Below are 22112 nucleotides of genomic sequence, written 5' to 3' on the forward strand. Positions count from 1 at the left end.
ACATTATCTTTCTTTCAGACTAGGATAATATGTTAAAAGGATCTTCTGTCTTCAATATTTCCTGAGGTATATTAAGATCCTCTGAAAGTATAAAACATTATGCATTCTCATCTTGTTTTTATATTTTCTTGAACTGGTAAGAAAAAGGAAAAGAAATTATTATTTATTTATAATAATAAAATGAAGGATTCCTGATTCAATAGCAGTGAATCTTTTAGATATTCAACGAACATTTATTGATTCTTTCTTTAGTTAAATTTTCTTCTAGTACATAATCAATTCCTCCTTTTTTGAAAAATATTTTTTTCAATGTGGACCATTTTAAAGTCTTTACTGAATTTTTTACAATATTGCTTCTGTTTTATGTTTTGGTTTTCTGACCAAGAGGCACATGGGATTATATCTCCCTGACCAGGGATCGAACTGGCACCCTCTGTATTGGAAGGCAAAGTCTCAACCACTGGACCACCAGGGAAGTCCCTCAATTGTCTTTTAAGTCTTTTTACATAAAGCAAACAAAACAAAGGCCTCCCTCTGGCTTCCATTCCTATTTAGATCCTGTTTAGATACAGTGCTGTGTCTCCTGTTCCTGTGTCAATCAGCTTTTGCGGCATAACAAACCACCTCAAAACTTAGTGGTTAAGACAAGAATTATTTATTTAGCTCATGATGATTGTGGGGTTGGCAGTTTGGGCTGGATTTCAGAGGGCCACAGGCTGGCTAACTGGTCTGGGGTGGCTTCACTGGGCTGGATGCTTTGCTCCATGGGGTCTCCTGTCCTCTAGTGGGGTGGTCTGGGCCAGCCCACCTGGCTTTTAGACAGGGTTCAGTGACATTTCAGGCAACTCTCCTTTCGATGTTCACTTTTCTGATCTTTTCTCATAGCTCAGTTGGTAAAGTATCCACTTGCAATGCAGGAGACCCCAGTTCGATTCCTGGGTTAGGAAGATCCCCTGGAGAAGAGATAGGCTACCCACTCCAGTATTCTTGGGCATTTCTTGTGGCTCAACTGGTAAAGAATCCACCTGCAGTACGGGATTCGATCTGGGTTCGATCCCTGGGTTGGGAAGATCCCTGGAGTATGGAAGGGCTACCCACTCCAGTATTCTGGCCTGGAGAATTCCATGGACCGTATAGTCCATGAAGTCGCAAAGAGTCGGACACGACTGAGTGACTTTCACTTTCACTTTCTTTTCTTAAAATTTATCCATCCGTTTGTCTATCCATCCATCTGTCCCTCTGCCTGTCTTTTCTTCCCCTGGGAATCATAAGCTTCCCCTGGGAATCTCTTCCTGTATTTTCCATTGCAGTTGGTAATAATCCACATTGTTCTCATCTGGAAAACCTGGGAATCACATAATTTTGTGATTATGTGACACATCCACAGTTGAGCATCATTTCCACTCTCGCCCAGCCGCTTCATTCTTTCTGGAGCTGAGCATATTGGACACTTCTGACCTGGGGGGGAGGGGGGCTCATCTTCAGGTGTCGTTTCTTGTTGCCTGTTCATGGGGTTCTCGTGACAAGAATACTGGAGAGGTTTGTCACTGCTTCCTCCAGTGGACCACGTTTTGTCAGAATTCTTCACTATAACCTGTGCATCTTGGGTGGCCCTGCATGGCATGACTCATAGCTTCATTGCATTATGCAAGCCCCTTTGGCATGACAAGGTTATGATCCATGAAGGGGATTATAATTTTAGCTGCTTCTTATTGAACACTACTTATCAGTCATCATACCAAATGTTTGTGTAGGTTTTTGCATTTAAGCTTCATAAAAACCATATGCTATAGGCATTGCTGTCTCCATTCCATGAAACAGATGAGGGTGATTAAGTCCTTGCTCACAGTCCCAGTTTAGTGGGCAGAGATGGTTTTTGAATCCAATTTCTTTTGACTCCAAAGCCTGTGCTTAACATTTTGTCAGACTGAGAAACCACATATACAGGACCCAGAGAAATGACTTATCAACATTGTAAAATAGTAAGGGTTCACACAAGAATCTGGATTTCAAATACTCCTTGAAAATTCAGAAGGTATGGTAAATGGTCTAACATTCCAATGGCAGCTGTTGGCTTCAGGGGGATCGTGGCCACCCTGTTTGGAAGGCCATGCCTTCTGTAGTTAGCCACTGTCCCTGCCATTCCCCACTGCTTTATAACTGGCCCACTTCCTTCATCAACACAGTCTGCTGGACTCCTGCTGGCATTTGAATTTTTGACTATTGTTGCATTGTGTCCTTAGGCCCTGCCCACCCTTCAGTTCTTCCACCATCAATTGGTCTCTGGCTTGACAGTGTTATGTTATTGTAAAATCTTTGTCTAGTCTGTCTCACTAGCTTGGTAGACTTGAACAGGATGCTTCACATTTCTGGGTCACCATTTTCTCTTTTTAAAAATAAGGCTATTAATAGTTCTTGCATCATGCAGTTACCCCAGGGTTAAGTGAACTACTGCATGTGAAGGCTTAGAAGTGTCTGGTACGTCTCAGCCATGAGTGGATGTCAGTTGTGACTGTTATTTTTACCATTTTTCATTCATTCATTCATTCAGCACTGGAATGGAAACTGTTCTAGAAATTTTGCTATTATCATTTTAGAACCCACAACAACTTGATGAAGAAAATAATTTCAGCCTTGTTTTTGGGGTGAGGTAGAAAATGAGAGAGGTCAGGACTACCTTCATTGTTGAATTTTCCATATGATGCATATTTAAGTATATTCTTTTCGTTCAGAATAAAATGGAATGTATCTCACGAAGAATGGAGTTACATTCCACTTTTGGCTGCAGAGGGGCTCTTTGGAGAATTCAAGTGTTATCAATACCGATCATGTGGTACACTTTTAGTATGATATTTAAAATTTAAAAGCTATAGGGAAGTTTATAAAATGTTGAATAGCAATGGAAGTTTTTTGAATTTTCTATTTTTGTAGAGAAAAATTGCAAGTTGATACTGCCAATTTATGAGTGATGGTTTAAAGTGTGGAAACTAATTTTGTTTGGTTTATATATTCACTGTGTCCTTAACAACAAAGGTTGCCAATATTGCTGAGTGTTCTGTGTGAAGATGGTTAATATAAATTTAAATCTAGATAAGAAAAGTGAAATAGAATATTGAAATAAAAACTGTATATGAGTAAAGTTATTTAAATTTGTTTCTAAAACTGAATAGTCTTCACTTTATTTCCAAACTGCTCTTAAAATATTAGAAGAATAGGTATTACTCAAGTATTATTAAAGACCTACTTGGACACACAGACCTACAGATTCACATAAACATAATTACAAAAAGGTTTTTAATTGAAGTAGAGTTGATTTACAATGTCATGTTATTTTCTGGTGTACAGAAAAGTGATTTAGTTGTATATTTTCGGATTCTATTTTAGTTCATTACAAGATATTTAATATGTTCCCTGTGCTATATAGTAGAAGGATATGTAATTTTTTTTAATTGAGGAATACTGAAACACACAACATAAAAATCATATGCCCAAGAAATACATTTAAAATGAAAAAAAGTTAAAGGTTAATTGAAGTACAATTTACGTGTCATAAATTTCATTCATTTTTAAAGTACAATTCAGTGCTTTTTAGTAAATATACAGAGTTGTGCAGCTATCACCACAATCTGCAATCCATTAGAGCATTTACATCAACCTCAATAGCCTCCTCATGCCATCTGCTGTCAGCCCCTCTTCCCACCCCAGCCCGAGGCAACCACTCATCTACTTTATATAGAGATTTATTTTACCTGTAGATTTATTTTGTCTGGACATTCCTTATAAATGAGATTATACAACAGATGGTGTTTTGTATCTAGCTTCTTTCACTTAACGTATGTCCTTTAGGTTCATCCACATTGGCACAGGGCTTCCCAGGTGGCTCAGTGATAAAGAACCTGCCTGCCAATGCAGGAGACACAGGTTCGATCCCTGGAAGATCCCCTGGAGAAGGAAATGGCAACCCACAGGATTCTTGCCTAGGAAATCCCATGGGCAGAGGAGCCTGGTGGGCTACAGTCCATGGGGTCGCAGAGTCAGACAGGACTTAGCGACTAACCAACAATGATGTTGGCACACGCGGCAGAACATTTATTTCCTCTTTGTTGCATAATAGTGTTCCATTGTATGCATACACCCAGTTTGTTTTTCCATTGCAATGACCAAATTGTTAAAAATTATATATTCAAGAAACTGCTAACAGTGGGTTATGCTAGAGAAAGGAGTGAGGAACAAAGGAATAAAGGTGGGAAATGATATTTTTCACATTTCCTGTTTTATATGGATTTAAGGTTTTAAATTCAGGATTATTCTTCATCTATTAAAACAAAGTAAGGAACATCTTCCTCCAGCAATGTGTATTAAATAAGAGATGAAATCTCTCCACTGATCCCAGTCCCAGCTTCCTAAAATCAATCACCATTAATTTATTTTTGCCATCTTTCTACTTTGTACATACATAGATGTACATATCGTGTTGGCCAGAAAAGTTTGTTCGGGTTTTCCAGAGGGTGTTACCCATCAAATGAACTTTTCAGCCAACCCAGTGTATCTATCTCCTTGTATCTCACTGCTGCTGCTGCTGCTAAGTCGCGTCAGCCATGTTCGACTCTGTGCGACCCCATAGACGGCCTCCCACCAGGCTCCTCCGTCCCTGGGATTCTCCAGGCAAGAACACTGGAGTGGGCTGCCATTGCCTTCTCCAATGCATGAAAGTGAAAAGTGAAAATGAAGTCGCTCAGTCATGTCCGACTCTTCGCGACCCCACGGACTGCCTTCCAGGCTCCTCCATCCATGGGATTTTCCAGGCAAGAGTACTGGAGTGGGTTGCCATTGCTACACCTAAGCAATCATACATTTTATATTTCCACCAAAATGGAAATACCTTGGTTACCAAAGCAAAGAAAACCCGCCTGGTTGGGTGGTGCAGTATTCATCAGTTGACGATGAAGCAGAGTTCTGAACAGCAGCCCGAGTTTCTCGGTGATTAAGTGGAATGTGATGTTTCTTTTTACCCCTCCGCCCTTCTGCATCTTTCCGCAGGCTACCTGGGCTCCACCTGCGAGGAGAAGGTGGACCCGTGTGCCTCGGCGCCCTGCCAGAACAACGGGACCTGCTATGCTGATGGGCTGCACTTCGGCTGCAGCTGCAGCGCGGGCTTCACGGGCCCAGCGTGTGCGCAGCTCGTGGACTTCTGTGCGCTCAGCCCCTGCGCCCACGGCACCTGCCGCAGTGTGGGCACCAGCTACAAGTGCCTCTGTGACCCAGGTGGGTACCGTGGCCGGGCTGGGAAGTCCTCTCCTTCCTTCCCCAATCTTTAACTTTTCTTTTGCATCTGAGCACAGGTTGGCCCGCTGCAGGGGTTTGCTTGTCCATCCAAGTGGACCCCACTTTGTGTGTGTGTGTGTGTGTGTGTGTGTGTGTGTGTATGTGTGTGTGTGTGTGTGTGTCTTCAGTCGCTTCAGTTGTGTCTGACTCTTTGCAGCCATGTGGGCTGTAGCCCACCAGGCTCCTCTGTCCATGGGATTCTCCAGGCAAGAATACTGGAGTGGGCCGCCCTGCCCTCTTCCAGGGGATCTTCCCAACCCAGGAATCCAGCCCTCATCTTTTAAGACCCCTGCACTGGCAGGCAGATTCTTTACCACTAATGCTGCCTGAGAACTATAACACCCTTTCTTTTTAAACTCCCTTTAGGCAGGCTTTGAAAAATACCCTTTCCTCTTTTCATGAGCATTCCACAGTCATTATAGAAAAGGAGAAAATATAAGTCAGCAAAATGAAGAAAATGAAAACCAGGCTTAATCTTTTTGTTGTTGTTTAGCCCCTAAGTCATGTCCGACTCTTTTTGAGACCCCGTGGACTGATAATAGCTTAATTATTTTGGACAATTGACTATAGGTCACTTCAGAGCCTTTCCTGCATTATATATCTTTTATTACTGGGTTCTGAGGTTAATGGAATGTTTTTCGTTTTCACATGCACACAAAGCAGAATGCAGTCCATTCAGCATTTTATCATCATTTAAAATTCTTACTTGGGGCACAGTTCATGTTAGAGGACTTTTTTGGCTTCCTGTGTAAACGTTCACAAGTTCCATCATTTATTTTCCGGATGTCTTCTCCATTTGTATTGCTGATTGTCAACTGTGAAAGTTTTGAGACTGAGAAGTCGGAGTAGTTACTAGTGAAAGTTTGTGTCCGCACGGCTCTGAAAAGAACGCACACCGGCAGCTCTGTCTTTCCTCTGATTTATATTCTCCCCACGTCTGCATCCTTGCACGAGCTGGCTCTTTAGAATGCTTCCCAGCCCAGTGATCCCTGCCCCACTTCTCTGGCCCATGTACATGGCCGACAAGTCCCCTGGTTGGCTCCACTCCTGGTTCTGCTATGCAGTGCCCTCTGCCTGGAGTGCCTGCTCCCCTGTCGTCGCATCTCGCCTGCAAACTTCCCCTTCTGAGGTTGAATCAGCTTTCCTTCGAGTTCCCACAGTCACCCACAGTATCCCTTTCTTGGTATTTGAAGCTCTATATTAAGTATCCTTGTATGTTTTTATTAACATATATATGTGGAATCTATAGAGTGCTTCCCTGATGGGTAAAGAATCTGCTTGCAATGTAGGAGACACAGGATACATGGGTTTGATACCTGGTTCAGGAAGATCCCCTGGAGTTAGGAAATAACAACGCTCTCCAGTATTCTTGCCTGGAAAATTCCATGGACAGAGAAGCCTGGTGAGCTACAGTCCATGGGGTTGCTAAAGAGTTGGACACAACTGAGCAACTAAGTAGGCAGGCAGGCATATGTAGAATCTAGAAAAATGGTAGAGATGAACCTATTTCCAGGGCAGGAATAGAGACTTGGATGTAGAGGATGGACATGTAGACACAGCAAGGGACAGAAGAGTGGTAAGAGCTGAGAGCTTAGGATTGACATATATACACGTGTTTAGTTGTTAAGTTGAGTCCGACTCTTTGTGACCCCATATAATGTAGCCCACCAGGCTTCTGTGTCCATGGGATTTCCTAGGCAAGAATACTGGGGTGGGTTGCTGTTTCCTTCTCCAGGGGATCTTCTTGACCCCAGGATCGAACCCGTCTGTGTCTCCTCCATTGGCAGACTGGTTCTTTACCACTGATCCACCATGGAAGTCCCATATACACACTACTATGTGTAAAATAGATAGCTGGTGGGAACCTGCTGTGCAGCACAGATGGCTCAGTTTGGTGCTCTGTGATGACCTAGAGGAGTGGGATAGGGGAAGGGAGGTCCAAGAGGGAGGAGATATGTGTCTACTGGTAGCTGCTTCTCTTCACTGTACAGCAGAAACTAACAACATTGTAAAGCAATTATACGCCAACAAAAAAGGCAAAAACCAAACCAAAACAAACAAAAATTATCCTTGGATGTGTTTCTCTCCTCTCTTAGGGATGGGAGTAGAATGAAGTGTGTTTTTTAGTATCTTTTGTCTAACAATAAGGTACGATTTAGTGAGCTTAGTCTTGCTCGGTCCTGAGCTGGGTGCTTTACGTCTCTGGTCCTTTTATGTTCCCTCCCTGCCGGATGGATGTGGTGGAAGTGTGCTTCCACCAAGGCATGAAATGCCTTATTCCTGATTTAGTCACGTGTCGGTGGCCATTCACCCCCCCAGAGGCTGAGTCCCGGTTCCAGCCCAGGTGCCCCGGTTCCCCTGTGCTATGCCTGGTCTGGAACTTTCCAGGGGCACAGCTCCTACTCATCCATCACCTAAGGAGCGAGTAGGAAATACAATTGAGCCTTTGAAAGGTATTGAAAAGCCTCTTTCATGTAGACTTCTACTTCTCTGGTTTTCTAAACAGTCATGGGATTGATGTTTTGCCAAGGGCCCCAATCCTCTAAAATGTAGAGGGAATGGACCTGGTTAGTCTGCCTGGTAACTGCGTGAGTAGGATTTTCCAGACAAACAGAAGAGAGAGAGGGAGAGACAGAAAAAGAAACCATTGCTCAATTTTAAGGAGCTGACTCATGCAGTTGTGAGGACTGGCAAGTTCAAAATGTGGTACAAGCTGGCAGGTTGTCAACTTAGGCAGGATTTCTATGTTACACTTTTGAGCTCAAATTCCTCCTGCCTCAGCAAACCTCAGTCTTTGCTCCTAAGACTTTCAACTGATTGGATGAAGCCCACCCACTTTCTGGGAGGGTAATGATTTACTCAAAGCCTACTGTTGTAAATACTCATTTTATCTAAAGAATACCTTCACAAGAACATCTAGCCTAATGTCTGACCAGACATTTGGGTCCTGTGGCTTAGCTGAGCTGACACGTGAAGTGAACTATCCCAGTAACATTTTTGGGGTTTTTCATAAACCTCGTGGGCTTCCCTGGTGCTGCGGTGGTAAGGCATCCACCTACAGTGCAGGAGATCCAGATTTGATCCTTGAGAAGTGGCAACCCACTCCAGTATTCTTGCCTCAGAAATTCCATGGACAGAGGCACCCAGCAGGCTACAGTCCATGGGGATGCAAAGAGTCAGACACCACTTGGTGACTAAAGAGCAAAACAACGTGAGCCTCGTGGTGAAGGCGTTTCTGTAGTCTACATATGACGGGGACACTTTTCTGTGAGTATACTCGTCCTCCCCTATCAGAGCCGTGTGGAGGTGGGAGCCGCTTCCTCTTGGGGGCCAGTGTTCTTCCGTGTGCCTGGCAGGCACGTGCCGTGGTACCTTCAAGGTGAAGGAGGAGGTGTGCAGCGCAGTGCCCTTACCTGTTTGGAACATGGGGCCCCGGGAGCGTTGGTGTTTGCAGATGAAGAAAGCTTCATCTATCCTTCTCATGTCACGACTCAGGAGCCCACTGCTCCCAACACAGGGGGTAGTGATAATTCCCCGGGCCAGGATCCAGAGAAGAACCTCAGAGCATCCTCCACACGAGTCTCCCAAGAGTCCCCGTTTCTTCTGTGAGCTCCATGGAGAAAATCACACGTCACAGGACCAGAAGGCGGTTTTGTTTCTCCTCCCGTTCTCCTCTGACTTCTGTTCTCAAACATACTCACCTTACCCTCGTATTTAGTTCGTGTATTTTGACAACTTGAAGTGAGGATGTAGTTATGTAGAAGTACCTGCTGCTTTTTAGTAATATCTGTCAACGTGTGTGTCAAGGCTTGTGTGCTGTCGTGTCCAACTCTTTGTGACCCCATGGACTGTAGTCTGCCAGGCTCCTCTGCCCATGGGATTTCTCAGGCAAGAATACTGGAGTGGGTTGCCATTTCCTACTCCAGGGGGTCTTTCCCAACCCAGGGATCGAACCCTGGTCTCCCGTGTTACAGGCAGATGCTTTACCGTCTGAGCCACCAGGGAAGCCCCTGGTGGGAGGCTTGTTTGTTGTTTAGTCGCTAAGTCCTGTCTGACTCTGCGACCCCATGAACTGTAGCCCACCAGGCTCCTCTGCCCATGGGATTTCCTAGGCAAAAATACTGGAGTGGGTTGCCATTTCCTACTCCAGGGGATCTTTCCCAACCCAGGGATCGAACCCGGGTCTCCCGAGTTGCAGGCAGACGCTTTACCGTCTGAGCCACCAGGGAAGCCCCTGGTGGGAGGCTTACATGATCCTAAATAGAAAATATGCTTCCTGGTGTCTCTCTGTTCACACAAGGAGGAGTGGGAGAAAGGACTCATGAGACCCTCCACTTGTTGACTATCCCTGTAGGACTTTACAGGCCATTTCGGGGCCTTGGTTTCCCTTTTCACACATAACATCTTAGATGCTCATCAGTTCAGCTGCAGTTGCAGCTGCAGATCCACAGACTGGACCTGGGACAAGTTACTGATCTCACCCTTCTAGCTTTTATTCTTTTTTTTTTTTTTTGGTTGTTGTCATTTACTTATTTATTTGGCTGCTTCAAGTCTTGGTTGCAGGATCTTTGATCTTCAGTGCTGCATGCAGGATCTTTAGTTGCAGCATGCGAACTCCTAGTTGCAGTATGTGGGATCTAGTTCCCAGGGATTGAGCCTGCGCCTCCTGTGTTATCGAAAGAGTGAGGGGTCTGGCTGCTTGCTGCTCAAAAGCCAATAAACAGGCCAGGTTGGTGGGAAAGAAATTTGGCTTTATTTCAAATGTCAGCAATTGGTGGGGGAGTGGGTGGCAGACGTCTGTCCAAAGGTCGACCCCCCACCACTGGCAGCCAGTGGGATAAGATCTTTTATAGACAGAGTCGGGGAATACTACATGTAGAAACAACAGCCAGCCCTGACAGTCATCTTCAGACTGGTCATCGGTGCTCTGACCAGCTGACAGTCATCGGTGCTCTGACCAGCTGACAGTCATTGGTGCTCTGACCAGCGTCATCTTGGTTGTTTTAGGTACAGTTAATCTTCAGTTCCAGAGTCCGTTTGTTATCATTTCTTTGAAGCTAATTCTCTGAATTGTGGCAGCTCATGTTCTGGGTACAGTCTGGTCATCATGTAGTTAAATTCTCCACCTAGTATTTCAGTATCTTTAAGACAGCTCACAGGATATGGCTCAGAATATTATCTACATCCCTTGAGAAAGAACTAAAGATCCTTGACTATGCTTAATGACTACGTTAGTATTATTTAGTCTCCTGTGACTGTTTCCCTTTGTTTCCCCATTTCTCACTTCTCTGATTAAATTTTTTCTTTGACTAAAATTTCCCACAGGCAGAGAACCCTGAGGTGGGTGGGTAGGCCAAGGACCTGCTCCGTTTCACCTGCACTTGGAGCAGAGTCTTAGCCACTGGACCACCAGGGATGTTCCTGTACTTAGACAGAAGGAACTTCATTCCATGTCCTTCTGTTGACCATGATCTTCTGTTGTGTGTAAGGGTGTTAGACGAGAGACACAGAGCATGCTTCCTGGCAAGAGCAGTAAGGGCTTTGCAGTTGCTTTCCATCCATGGAGATTCCAGCACTTTTCCTCAAGTCAAAAGGGTGAAGTGTCTCCTGTGAAGTTCCTCTTTTCCCACCTGCTATTCTCTGCCCAGCCTTCATTTGTGTCCATTTGTAGCCTTTCGCTTGATAAGGCCAATGCCTGGCCTCTAAGGAGCCTTGAAAAGCCTGAAGAAACAAGTGTCCTGTTTCTGGATGCCTGCACTCATTAGGCAGTCCTCCAGGATAGAGCCTTGGAGTTCAGTCAATGCTCTCGTCAAACTGGGGAGATGAAATTGCTTTTGGAGGGGTGGCTTCCTCAGATCATTAGGTGACATTGTGTAAAGTAAAAAAGGCATCTTAACATCTGGCAAGAATTTACATTTTAAGAGGTGAAAATGACAATTCTCTGAATGCTAAATTTCTAGTCTTAATCTTTCGGAGCATGTAATTGCTTTACCAATAGTTTGCATAATAGAAGAATCTCATGAGAGTAGGTGAAATTGGGTGTCAAGCTGAAGAGAGGCAAGGCTGATCCTCTTTGTAGAGAGCACGCAGACCCCGTTTCATAAAATGGAAGCAGATTGAAATCATGTCAGGTTGATAATTAGCTCCCATCTGACAAAATGCCATTTGGATATGACTGCAAATCAGATTTGCCAGGTGCTTTATTTTCAGACTTCATTTTTAGCTTATCAGGCTAGGGAGCTCTGATGGGATTTTAGTATTAAATAATAAAATGTCAGCAGTGAGCAATCATGGAAAAGTTATCTTTCAGGGACAGTGTTAAGTGATAGGCCACGTGTTCTCTAAGAAAATCACAAATTGAAATCTCCCAAGGATGGAGAAAGTGAGAGCATGGAGTCTAATGGACATCGTGGGGAACAGGGCCACTATGCATGGAGTTGCCAAGGACCTGCCATGACCCTTACAGGTGGCAGGTGATATCTAGTGTGATCTCTAAGCTGTAGTGGGGTCTGGAAATGCCTTTTGGATGGTGACCAGTGCGAGAAGGAATCCTTGCTAAGAGGGAAGGTGGTTTGCCTGAGTTCACTGATCTTGGCCCCTGCCTGATACACTTGAGTTATTACTCCAATTTTGTTTTGTTTTGTTTTGTTTTTTTAAATTGGAGTATAATTGCTTTATAATGTTGTGTTAGTGTCTGCTTTACATTGAAGTGAATCAGATATATGTATACATATATCCCCTCCTTCTGGAACCTCCTGCCTTCCGCTCCCATCCTATCCATCTAGGCCATCACCAAGCTGAGCTCCCTGTGTTATACAGCAGCTTCCCACTAGCTATCTGTTTTACATATAGTAGTGTAAATGTGTCAACATGTGTGCTGCATGTATGCTAAATCACTTCAGTTGTGTCTGACTCTGTGCTATCCTATGGACTGTATCCCGCCAGGCTCCTCTGTCCATGGGATTCTCCAGGCAAGAATGCTGGAGTGGGTTGCCATGCTCTCCTCCAGGGAATCTTCCTGACCTGGACATCAGATCTGCTTCTCTTACATCTCCCTCATTGGCAGGCAGGTTCTTTACCACTAGTCCCACCTGGAAAGCCTGAGGATTTCTACATGGAAATAAAAATAACAGGTTTTTTTCTTTCCCATGAATAACCTTAATTCAGTTCAGTTGTTCAGTCTTATCCTACTCTTTGTGACCCCCATGGACTGCAGCAACACCAGGCTTCCCTGTCCATCACCAACTCCCGGAGCTCACTCAAATTCATATCCATCGAGTTAGTGATGCTATCAAACTATCTCATCCTCTGTCAGCCCCTTCTCCTCCTACCTTCAATCTTTCCAACATCAGGGTCTTTTCCAGTGAGTCAGTTCTTCACATCAGGTGGCCAAATTATTGGAGCTTCAGCTTCAGCATCAGTCCTTCCAATGAATATTCAGGACTGATTTCCTTTAGGATTGATTGGTTGGATCTCTTTGCGGTCCAAGGGAACTCTCAAGAGTCTTCTCCAACACCACAGTTCAAAAACATCAGTGTTTCGGTGCTCAGCTTTCTTTATGGTCCAACTCTCACATCCATACATGACTACTGGAAAAACCATAGCTTTGACTAGATGGACTTTTTGCCTGCAGAGTAATGTATCTGCTTTTTAATATGCTGTCTAGGTTGGTCACAGCTTTTTTTCCAAGGAGCAAGCGTCTTTTGATTTCATGACTGCAGTCACCATCTGCAATGATTTTGGAGCCCAAGAAAATAAAGTCTGTCACTGTTTCCGTTGTTTACCCATCTATTTCCCATGAAGTGATGGGACCGGATGCCATGATCTTAGTTTTTTGAACGCTGAATTTTAAGCCAGCTTTTTCACTTCCTCTTTCACCTTCATCAAGAGGCTCTTCAGTTCCTCTTCACTTTCTGCCATAAGAGTGGTGTTATCTGCATATCTGAGGTTATTGATATTTCTCTTGGCAATCTTGATTCCAGCTTGTGCTTCACCCAGTCTGGCATTTTGCATGATGTGCTCTGCATAGAAGTTAAATAAGCAGGGTGACAATATGCAGCCTTGATGTACTCCTTTCCCAATTTGGAGCCAGTCCGTTGTTCCATATCTGTTTCTAACTGCTGCTTCTTGACTTGCATACAGATTTCTCAGGAGCCAGGTAAGGCTGTCTGGTATTCCCATTTCTTGAAGAATTTCCCACAGTTTGTTGTGATCTACACAGGCAAAGGCTTTGGTGTAGTCAATAAAGCATATGTAGATGTTTTTCTGGAACTCTCTTGCTTTTTCTGTGATCCAACAGGTGTTGGCAATTTGATCTCTGGTTCCTCTGCCTTTTCTAAATCCAGCTTGGACATCTGGAATTTCTTGGTTTATGTACTGTTAAAGCCTCGCTTGGAGAATTTTGAGCATTACTCTGCTGGTGTATGAGATGAGTGCAATTGTGCAGCAATTTGAGCATTCTTTGGCATTGCCTTTCTTTGGGATTGGAATGAAAACTGACCTTTTCCAGTCCTGTGGCCACTGCTGAGTTTTCCAAATTTGCTGGCATATTGAGTGCAGCACTTTAACAGCATTGTCTTTTAGGAATAACCTCAGATGCTCATTAATTGTCACAGGCTAGATCTGGAAAGAGTTGCTGTTCATGTATCTGCTGATTCTTCTGTCATAGGGTTGGCCACGCAGACCATCTAGACCATAAAAGAAAGGATGTGCAGACTTTTTCCAGATGAATTTTTGTTTGTTTGCGCTGGTCTCAGTTGTTACGCACGGGCTTTGTCCAGTCGCAGTGAGTGGGTGCTACTCTTTGCTGTGCTGCATGGACTTCTCCTGTTGCCGAGCACAGGCTCTAGGCACATGAGCTTCGGTAGTTGCAGTATGCAGGTGTAGTTGCTCTGTGGCCTGTGAAATCTTCCCAGACCAGGGATTGAACCCATGTCGCTTGCATTGGCAGGCTGATTCTCATCCACTGTACAATCAGGGAAGTCCCCCAAATGAAGTCGTTTTAAAGGAAGTTATAAGAATTTCAGATACTGTTTTTTCTATTTTTCTCATACGCCTAACGTGTGAGCTGCATTTCTGGTCTGGATGAGCCTGAAAGACACAATTGGCATCGCTTTGTTCTATTAAACTCAGATTTGGCAGTATCAGCACTCTGATAGTGTCCGCTGGAAACAGAATCTAAGATAAGACTTAATGATCAGGACTTTAATAGCCATAAAGGAAAATGTTCACATATAACAATATGAACACATTTAGCTTGATAATGAATGGCTAATTGCATTAAGATTCTTGGATATGTACAGTGGACAACTTTCATCTTTATTAACCAGAAAACATGATCAGACTGACTACGATGAAGACATTTCTTGGGTTTAACATGCTGTAGGAGGGGCCTGGTTTCGATACCGCATTATTCTTGAGAGCTGTTGCTTTTACAGAATATGTTGTCCTTTTCCCCAATTCTTAATCCTGTTATCAGGCCCTTCTTCTGTTATATTGTGAAATATGATAAGTGCTCTCACCACTGGGCTCCCAGGTAGGATCTTGTCTACCTAGCTGCAGCTTGTCTTGTTTTCCTAATCTGTCCTCTACCTCAGACAATGTCTCAGGCTCTACATTGAGTCATGATAACACTAAGAATTGAGAAAGAGAGGAGCAGTGCCTGACATCTGGAAGCTTGTTGGACACTTAAAAGCAGCAGGTCTTGGAGTTGTTAGGAGCCGGCCTGGTGCTCACAGCTGGGCCGTGGTGTCTCCTGTTGGACATAAGGACATAAATACACGGAACACAGCCCTTAGATGTGATCACTCATTCTTGTGTAGTCGCCAAGTCACGTCCGACTTAAAATGAGACAAACAAGACCATTTCATAACTTTTTCTAAGTTCAGAGAAAAACAAGGTCACCATACAACCCACAAAATATAAAACATCCTCTTTTTACTGCAGATAAAATGAGGGCCAGCTGCTTTTTCACGAGCTATGACTTTAGCCTTGCTCGCCTCTGCTCCCACCCATAGACAAGATTTATCGATGTAATCATAGAATTGCTCCTGTTTTCCAACAGCATGTAGAGTGAATCCTATAAGAAGCCCCATCTAACACCCTCTAGTAGCTCAGCTGGTAAAGAATCCACCTGCAATGCAGGAGACCCTGGTTCGATTCCTGGATCAGGAAGCTCTCCTGGAGAAGCAATAGGCTACCCACTCCAGTATTAATGGGCTTTTCCTAGTGGTTCAGATGGTAAAGAATCCACCTGTAATGTGGGAGACCTGGGTTCGATCCCTGGGTGGGGAAGATCCCCTGGACGAAGGCATGGCAACCCACTTCAGTATCCTTGCCTGGAGAATCCCCACAGACAGAGGAGCCTGGCGAGCTACAGTCCATGGGGTCCCCAAAAGTTGGACACGACTGAACAACCAACACAGCACAGCACCCTCTGACTGAGACACCCCAAGATTTCCCACTGTGTGTGTGTTCCCTCGCTGTGAGGAGTAAGCAACCCAACTATCTCAACTACAGTCTTGTCCCCAGTGGCCTTTGGTGTGACAGCATTGGTGGGACTTAATTGATTAAGCTTCTCAAAATACTGAGGGTTCCAATGGATTGAATTTTCATATTAATGATAGTTCAACAAGAATTTCCAGTGAGTTGGACATTGAAGTATTGTTTGGGTGAGGAAGATGGGGAACATCTCTATGGAACAAAAGATGGGGTGGAGCAGGAGAAGTTCAGAGAACAGGAGATCCAATTGGCTGTGGGATAAGATCCTCTGGATGCAGTGATGGACAGTAAGTAAGCCTGGAAGTGATTGGGCCAGATTGGGGAGATCTAGGTGCTGAGGCATTTGGAAAAGGAAGACTTGGAAGCATTTTGCACTAGCTGCATATGTGAACTGATCTTTGTTTTACCAAGATGACTTTGGTACAGTTAGGGGATGACTAGAAGGACTGTGTGACTTTCATAAAGATTATTCTGATGGAGTTAGATATTACAGTAAAGAAAAGATGGTGAGGCAAGGAGATCAGTCAGAAAGCTCAGGTGAGTGGAAGTGAGGTCTTGCTCGTATGGAGGTGGGAATGGAAGGGGGACCTGAAATCTGTTTGAGGAGTGGAGTCATCCAAATTTGGGTGTCAGCTGAATGCTTGAAACAGAGGTGAGAGTCGAGTCAAAGGTGTCCCTGAGGCTGTGACTTGAGAAACTCAAAGAAACAGGGAATGTGCAGAAGCCTTTTTGCAATGACAGGCCAACCAAGCAGATGTGCCAGTGAAGAGTTGTTCTTTGAGGCTGGGACTGGTCTTTAGGCTGCTAACAGAGAGATGAGGATGGAGTTCCTGGTGTGTGGGTGCTAGAGAAAGTCAAGGGAACTCTCAAGATTGACGGGGCGAGAGTGAAAACGGAAAGGGGAAGCACTGGGGAGAGCATTAGGGGGTTCTGTACTGAGGTGAGAGCTAGAGGCAGCAGCAGAAGAGGTTGAAGAGGTGGTGTGGGGCGGCAGGGCCCTTTGGAGAGGGCAGAGCCCTGGAAGTTCATGAGAGGGGAGGATGACGGAGGGAAGACTGCCCAGGAGCGAGGAGCTGGGTTAGATTTGCCAGGATGGCCAGACGGGCCCTGTCAGAAAGGCGCTGTCCTAATGGTGTTCACAGTTACCACCACAGCCATTCTTCATCTCCATTTCATTTTGATTCTAATTTGGGGGCGTGTTCAGGGGGACTTTGTGACATTTGCCTTCTTTGGATGAGTGACCTGAGGGATTAATACGAGGGCAGGAAGGACAGCGTTAATGAATGAAGGGCACTTGCTGGTGCTGCGTAAGGAATTTTGATGAGATTCCTGACATTAAAAATCTTTCCCTAATCTATTTAACTTCGCTTTAAATGGCTAATCCATATGTATGAAAGTGCTAATGAACTGGCCTTTAATTAGGAGGGATTTCTGCTCCCACAACTCCCCTTCAAGTTCAGGTCATTCAGAATTTATTCCTGGCTGAACTATTGGGTGGGATTTACCTTCTGGTGGTAGGAGTTAGCATAGACTGCAAGGCCAGCGGAAAGCATTTTACATCTTCTTACCTGGAATGAAAGTCAGAAATGGCAGCTGATAACAGCTACGTCACGAACCAGTGCTTTTCTGAGAATTGTTCTATTTGAAGAACTGCCAACATATAATTTCAGGAAATTCTCTTCAAGTTTGTGGCCATGGAGGTCAGATGGGGACTCATTTTAAGCTATTTTGTAACTGAGCCATTGACTCTTGCTTTGCGATTGGAAGTTGTTATGATCCGTTATTGCTAATGTTTTGTGGGCTTGCTGAGAATGTCTGGGAATCTGGAATTTAGAATTGACATTTGGCATGCCTCACGTCTCTTACCAGGTGTGATGGAAAGGGCTCTGGGCTTAGAACTGAGTAGAACAGAATTTCAGTTCCAGCTTTATCACTGAACAGCTGTACCATTGGCCTGTTAGCCTTCCTTGTCTCTTCTTTAAAATGGGGTTAAACAGAAGGAAGCTCCAGTGAGATAATGCAGATGATGGAGCAGTGGTACAAGTAGTGCCAGTGTGGGATATTCTGTGTCCTGGGGAAGACTGCTGAGGACAGTATTCAGTCTGTGCCCTGCTTCTTTTCCTAGGAGGTTCAGGGTTGGAATCAGACTAGTTGTTCAGTCACTCAGTTGTGTCCAACTCTTTGTGACCCCATGGACTGCAGCACGCCAGGCTTCCCTGTCTTTCACTGTTTCCCAGAACTTGCTCAAACTTATGTCCATTGAGTCAGTGATATCATCCAACCGTCTAATACTCTGTTGCCCCCTTCTCCTGCCTTCAATCTTTCCCAGCCATCAGGGTCTTTTCCAGTGAGTCGACTCTTTGTATCAAGTGGCCAAAGGATTGGAGCTTCAGCTTCAACACCAGTCCTTGCAATGAATATTCAGGGTTGATTTCCTTTAGGATTGACTGGTTTGATCTCCTTGCAGTCCAAGGGACTCAAGAGTCTTCTCCAACACCACAGTTCAAAAGCATCATTCTTTGGCACTCAGCCTTCTTTGTGGTTCAGCTCTCACATCCATACATGACTACTGTAAAAACCATAGCTTTGACTAAATGGACCTTTGTCTGCAAAGTAATGTCTCTGCTTTTTAATATGCTGTCTAGGTTTGTCATAGTTTTTCTTCCAAGGAGTCAGACCAGAGATGGAATCAATTTTTGTGGCCTTGGTAGGCATCTGTGAATGATGGGTTAGCTCCAGCTTTGTGCGGAATTAAGGGATTGCTTGCTGCTTCGGCTCTTGGTGGCTGCACTGATAAAGATTTAAGTGCCGGGGGCTGGGCAAAGCTATTGAACTTAGTAGCTTCTTGAGTCCCCACAGTCCTTATGAAGTGGGCCCCAGGTGGTTGCCATTTCTCTGCCCTAATGAAGGATGAGACTGAGATTGGCACCAGCAGCCTCTATCATCTCAGAGTAAACAGGAAATGGGGTCAAGCTGTAATCCTGATTCACTCGGGGTAAATAACTGGTTGAGAAAATGAAACCTTTAACCAGATTTTTAAGTGGTAGTTGTCTTAATAGTTACCTCAAATGAGCACATTAAGTTGGTGTTTGTCGGGACATTGATTCAGCTCTGCTGACCCAGATGATGTATTTTCTCGATACTGGCTTTGCCCAGAGGAGCTTCTATCTCTGAGAATTACTGCACTGAGACTCAGCTGAGCACTTAAATATTCTCTTATTTCACTCCTGGTTATAGTATTATAGTATTCCATTTTTTTTTTTTGGTGGCATGCAGGATCTTAGTTCCCTGACTAGCAATTGCACACAGGCCTCCTGCTGCAAAAGTGTGGAGTCTTAACAGTGGACTGCCAGGGAAATCCAGTATTCCTATTTTATAATTTGAGGATGAGTAAACTGAGATATTGAGTGTTTAAACAACAAGAGGTAGAAGTGATAGAAACTTAGATTTAGCATAAATTTGCCTGACATGAAGTTCTTGACCAAGAGGCTAGACTTTGCAACAACCCAGCTGTGCCTTGTAAGTTAACATCTTACAGAAAAAAATTGAATGAACTTTTTGGCCAACCCAGTATGTGTGAACGTGAGCACTCACTTTATGCGGGATGCCACTGCAAGAACAAGCTTCTAGACTCATGAGATGAGGCTCTAAGAGAACACCACAAAGCTATGTTTGGTCCAGTGAGTGACCAACACAGAGAAACACAACTTTGACTTCCGAGGAAGCTGAGCCTCTCCCAGGAAGATGAGCCTCTTCTGCTTTGTTTCACTGTAGATTCAGCAGCTTCACGGTTGATGCTGAGAGTTACCTGAGACTGAGACTTATGAGTTCATTTGACATGATATCTGCTCGGTGCACCTAATTAAAGAAACTGCTCTTGCACTGCTTTTATATGTTTGAAAATATCAAATTTCCTAATAGAAAAAAAAATCACAAAATTTGTGTTTGCTTCAAAACAGAACAGAGGTGCAAGTAATCTCAAAGAATTTTTTTAAATTACTGTCTTGGACTGTTTTGTCTCTTTATTCTTTCTGTGGTGAATGTGAAAGTGTTAGTTGCTCACTCATGTCTGACTCTTTTCAACCCTGTGGACTGTAGCCCACCAGGCTCCTCTCTTCATGGAATTTTCCAGCAAGAATACTGGAATGGGTTGCCATTCCTTTCTCCAGGGCATATTCCTGACCCAGGGATTGAACCCACCTCTCCTGCATTGGCAGGCAGTTTCTTTACCATCTGAGCCACCAGGGAAGCCCTCTTTTTATAGTAATGGTTTCAAATATTTATGTATTTCTGAAGGAGAGGCAGTGTAGTAACATGCCAGGGTTCAGAACACCCAATCTGGATTCCAAAAGATATTCAGTTCAGTTCAGTCGCTCAGTCGTGTCCGACTCCTTGCGACCCCATGAATCGCAGCAGGCCCGCCTCCCTGTCCATCACCAACTCCCAGAGTTCAGGATATACCAGTGGTAGATAAAGATTTTTTAAAATTAAAAGACTTTGCTAGCTAAAAAACATAGTTGAATGGGTGAGCGTAGAACAGTAGTATTCCAGTTTATAAATACTGGGATCTCAGGACTAATTTAACGATGAGAAGCCATTGTTCCTTCTTATAACTTTGAGCTAATGACAGCAACAACTAACACTATTGTGGAGCGATACTGTTTACGATGCCTTTTAACAACCAGTGTTTTTGTCTCATTTGGTTTCTAGCACCAGTAGGAGATACAGAAGCTACAACATTCATGATGCATCCATTTACTGATGTCAGTGGTGTGCATGCAAATTTTTTTTTAAGCGTGCAAAAGAAAGTCAGAAATCTGCAGTGTAATAAAAACTCATTCATTCCCTATTTCCTTCCTTCATTAAAAAAAAAAAAAACGGTCTTCCTATGACTCAAATGGAAAGTACAGGCATAGTGGCATAGCCATATGACAGATGAGTCACCCTTGAGCTTAGGTAGTCTCTCTTGATGGGTGTTTCTCACTTCTGGAGTCTCCAACGTCTAGTAGCTCTTTAATCTTTTTTCCTTACCGCTTGAATTTCTGGAAGTCTCCTGTGCTGATTATTGTATTCATGGATGCTTTTGATGCTGTTTCTGGTCACCTGGCCCTGTCATCTTTTAGATCCTCCTTGTATTTGACTTCTGTTCTTTTAGTTCTCTGCCTGCGATAGCACTGACGTCTAGAACCTCCCACAAGCTAGCCTCAGTGGCAGTGATCGGCTGTCGCTGTCAGTGATGGAGCGTCTGCTGAGCCCCAGAACCCCAGGGCTCTAAACCCTCCGACAATGCATCACTGTTGGCGCTATCTGACGTATGGAGTGACTGATGGTGGCCTACAGCCTGAGTCCCAATTAGACCACCAATATGGAGATTCGTCTGCATGTTCCACTTTTTTCTGGCCTTCTAGCCTTCAGTGTGCTTTTAAATTCTCTGCTGATTTGGACTTGGATAAAAACCTGGGGACAAGGCCCTGCATTTCTTCCATTGTTTCTGTATCATAGCCTTGGGTTTTCAGTTTGAAAGCACACAAGGAAAGTTGCTGCCTGTACTGAGTACTTTTTACAGAATTGCTTCAGTTTTAATGATGCTTCAGAACTCTCATGTTTGCCTGCCTGAAGCAGATGGATACATGACCTCCTTTTCAGTCCAGCACATGATCAACTCAGGCACTTACTGATTTTTCAGAACAGCGTGTCCCCTCCCATGTCACCCAAGTGCTTCCTTATGCAATGCCATGCTGCTCTGTTTAAAATCCCATTTGGCTTCAGAGGGTTGCCTAGAGAGGTCCTTAACTGTTTGGACTGAAATTTTAATGAGATGCTAATGATTACCAGGATCACAGTTTATTTATTTCTCTAGGACATAGATTTTTTTTTTTTTTTTTCCCCAAACTTTAAACCTTTTGTATTGGAGCAGAGCCAATTAACAATGTTGTGGTAGTTTCAGGTGAACAGCAAAGGGGCTTAGCCACACACACACATGTGTCCATTCTCCTCCAGACCTGCATCCCATCCAGGCTGGCACATAACACTGAACAGAGTTCCAAGTTCTATACAACATGTCCTTGTTGGTTATCCATTTTGAATATAGCAGTGTGTAGAATGCAAAAGTAGGAAGTCAAGAAACACCTGGAGTGACAGGCAAATTTGGCCTTGGAGTACAGAATGAAGCAGGGCAAAGGCCAATAGAGTTTTGCCAAGAGAATGCACTGGTCATAGCAAACACCCTCTTCCAACAACACAAGAGAAGACCTATACATGGACATCACCAGATGGTCAACACAGAA

The 22112-nt window shown here is 44.1% G+C and overlaps 1 protein-coding gene across 1 annotated transcript in view; it reads left to right on the top strand.

Annotated features, from left to right (window-relative positions):
* Positions 1–22112, top strand: part of DNER (delta/notch-like EGF repeat containing) — a 290628-nt gene that overhangs the window by 188714 nt on the left and 79802 nt on the right. Inside the window, exon 8 of the mRNA XM_010837101.1 lies at positions 5041–5265. Coding sequence (XP_010835403.1) covers positions 5041–5265 — 225 coding nt within the window. The remainder of the gene's footprint in view (positions 1–5040; positions 5266–22112) is intronic.

This window comes from Bison bison, unplaced genomic scaffold, assembly GCF_000754665.1.
Source record: "Bison bison bison isolate TAMUID 2011002044 unplaced genomic scaffold, Bison_UMD1.0 scf7180017864068, whole genome shotgun sequence".
Lineage (NCBI taxonomy): Eukaryota > Metazoa > Chordata > Mammalia > Artiodactyla > Bovidae > Bison > Bison bison.